The sequence below is a fragment of the Pteropus vampyrus genome, unplaced genomic scaffold (genome assembly GCF_000151845.1).
Source record: "Pteropus vampyrus isolate Shadow unplaced genomic scaffold, Pvam_2.0 Scaffold47, whole genome shotgun sequence".
NCBI classification, from domain to species: domain Eukaryota; kingdom Metazoa; phylum Chordata; class Mammalia; order Chiroptera; family Pteropodidae; genus Pteropus; species Pteropus vampyrus.
Window position 1 is genome coordinate 6,946,740 of NW_011888828.1, and position 2,781 is coordinate 6,949,520.

The 2,781-nt window shown below is 33.5% G+C and overlaps 1 protein-coding gene across 6 annotated transcripts in view; it reads left to right on the forward strand.

Moving 5' to 3' along the window:
- SLC10A7 (solute carrier family 10 member 7) overlaps positions 1-2,781 on the forward strand; it is a 212,761-nt gene that overhangs the window by 83,655 nt on the left and 126,325 nt on the right. Inside the window, exon 6 of one of the 6 annotated variants that reach the window (XM_023530227.1) lies at positions 2,032-2,058. The exons of the other annotated variants lie outside the window; for them this stretch is intronic. Within the exon in view, the coding sequence (XP_023385995.1) occupies positions 2,032-2,043 (12 nt within the window). The 3' untranslated portion in view covers positions 2,044-2,058. Of the gene's footprint in view, positions 1-2,031; positions 2,059-2,781 lie in introns of those variants that run through there. 6 annotated transcript variants of the gene reach the window in all.

Here is a 2,781-nt window from a genome sequence, read left to right on the forward strand (position 1 = left end):
CAGTAATGTTTATTTCACATTAAGGCTAAGGGGAATCTTACTATTACTGATTATGTAAAAATCTATCTAATAGGCTTAGTTTATGATGAGTTGTAATGTTAGTGTCTTGTAAAAAAAAAAATCTGGTATAGTCCAAAATAATAATCTAAAAGGTACAAATGATACATAGAAGGAGGCCTGATCTAATATTTGTCGTAACTGAATTTCTGCAAGAAAGGTGAATTTGACATGAAAAGCTGGCCAATTCATTTTTAGACTTTTTAAGTTACACTTTTAACAGATGATTAAACTATTCTAATGTTCTTTTTAGGTAAATGTAAAATATATATAATATTAATCTTTGCTCCTTTTGAAAAATAGCCTTTCTTTGAAAAAAGTTAAATAAGTAAAGATTTCATTTACTTTTATCAATATTATTGACATCTTAGCAGAGCCCTATTAACTTTAGCCTATGGTATGGTCTCTAAATTATGTTCTACAAAATAAAAGAATTAAAAAAAAAGACCGATGTTTTATAGAACTTATTAAGTTTATATACATGATTGGGAGATAGTTGTACCATACAGGATAAATTTTCCTTTTTGTTCCTTTTCTCTTTCCATTTTCATAACTATATCTTATTTGTATAACTAGTCCTTCCCCAGAGATTTTTTTGTAGCTTTATTTTCAAAGACAAATTAGATATTAGTCTGTCGTTAGTTTGGCTTAGAATTCTAAGCTCTTTTCCATACTGAAAGCTATTTAAGGACATGCTCTATACATATTTAATTCAGTTGAATTACATTAAGTTGGGTGATGAAGAATATAAGACACAATTTCTGTCTAAGAGACTTAGTGTAAATGAGATATGCATAAGTACAATGCTCCAAATAAAACAGGAAAAAATATAATCAAGTGCTTAAATGTTTGATAACATCAATTAAGAAAGGGAGAGCAAGACAGGGCAAAGTAACAGAGAAGGATCCTTGAGGATGTTAAATGTGAGATGTTGAAAACCGAGAACAACCCAGGTGGAGAAGGTCAGCCTGAGAGTGGATATGAACCAACAAGGTCAAGGATGGTGCCCGTAATGCTCATTGTTATCTCTCTATATACAGATGTAATGACAGATACTGTGCCTGATGTGTAATGGATGATCAGTGTGTAATGAATAAATGAATGAATGGACAGTTCCAGACAACAGACAGTAAAAAGAGGGATGTTCACTGGAGTAAGCCAAGTCTTGGTGACTGGTGGAAATTATGTGAGACAGTGTTATGAAGAGCCTTGAATGGGGGAAAAATTTGAACTTGATACCATGAAAGGCATTACTGAGGAGTTTTCAAGGAGTATATCATACCAAAAGTGGTATCTTAGGAGAAATGGCCTGGCAGCAAAGTGTGCATTGGTGAGTTTGTGCGTGAAAGATCGATGTGTTGTCTCTTCTGAGTCTAGACAAACAATGCTGAACCTTCTGGCTAGAACTCTGAATTTTCTTGCAAAGAACCACAGGCACAAAAAAGGGGGGTGGGGGGAAACTTCTTAGTCATTTATTCAATTATTTAGACAGGTACTATTAACCTTGTACTTAATGTATGCAAGGCCCTGATACAGAAGGAGTCTCACTTCCAAGCTTTGACAGAGGGATTCCTACTTCTCAGCACTGTTAAAGAAATTAAATAAGATGGAGTCCCTGAGACGTTTATTAGGGTGTCTGGAACATTAGCAAGAGTTCATAGGTGGTAGCTGCTAGTCTTATCTAGCTCTTCTTAGAAAGGGTGCCACGCTGACACTCTCCATCCCTATGGCCAAAGTCCCCTCTGTAATCCTATATCCAGACTTTTTATCCAGTCCTTAGATACGGTATTTTCTTAAACCTGTGGTCCCTTAAAAACAACAGCAACATTTTTTTTTTATTAGAGATTTTAAAACCTATACAAATTAGATCAAATACTATTAATAAATTTTGTGTACCCATCTTTCAGATTTAATGGTTGTTAACATAGTTCAGGCTTGTTTCCTCTATACTCTTATCTACTTTTTCCCTCTCAGGTATTATTTTGAAGGAAACCCCAGTCATCATCTCATTTCAACATAAATTTAATTGGTAAGGGCTCTCTCTTGTTTTTTTTCAACATAACTACATTGCCATTTTCCTACTTAGAGACTTTTACTGGCCAAGTTTTTCATGAAAGAATCTTGGATATCTTTATGGTAGAAAGGCCAGAGATGCAAGGAACATAAACAGACTGAGGACTCAAATATCTTAGATTAATAACTATAGTATCATGAACAAAAATGAGGAGTTTAGGCAAGAGAATAATTTGAGTGAAATGGTTAAGTTTGATTTGATACCTGTGAGTTACATGGTAGGGCTGGGATATGCAGAAGCAGATGTCCAGGGATGGACATGGTCGATAAATGAAGGACACATGGATCTTAAATCAATATAGTCTTTTAGGTTGACCATTAATTCTCTTTCCTCTTTTATTTTTTAAATTCTGGTATTATCCTTTCTGTGTTCCAGCCTCCATCTCTCTATTGCCACTCCTCTTCATTCCAAAACATTTTCTGGTATACTTTGTAACCTTACTTTTATGTACCATTAATTATGTGTATTTCAGTTCATTATGTTAGAAAGCTTATTTTCTTCGTAAAAATAATTTTGCCCTTCTAACAATACTTAGAGTCAGGGATGACTTGGTGATGAATATTTAAATGAAATAGTTAGGATCAATTTTGATTTTATAATGATTTTAGCTTAAAATATTTTTCAAAGTAAAAGCATAAAATAGTATCGTA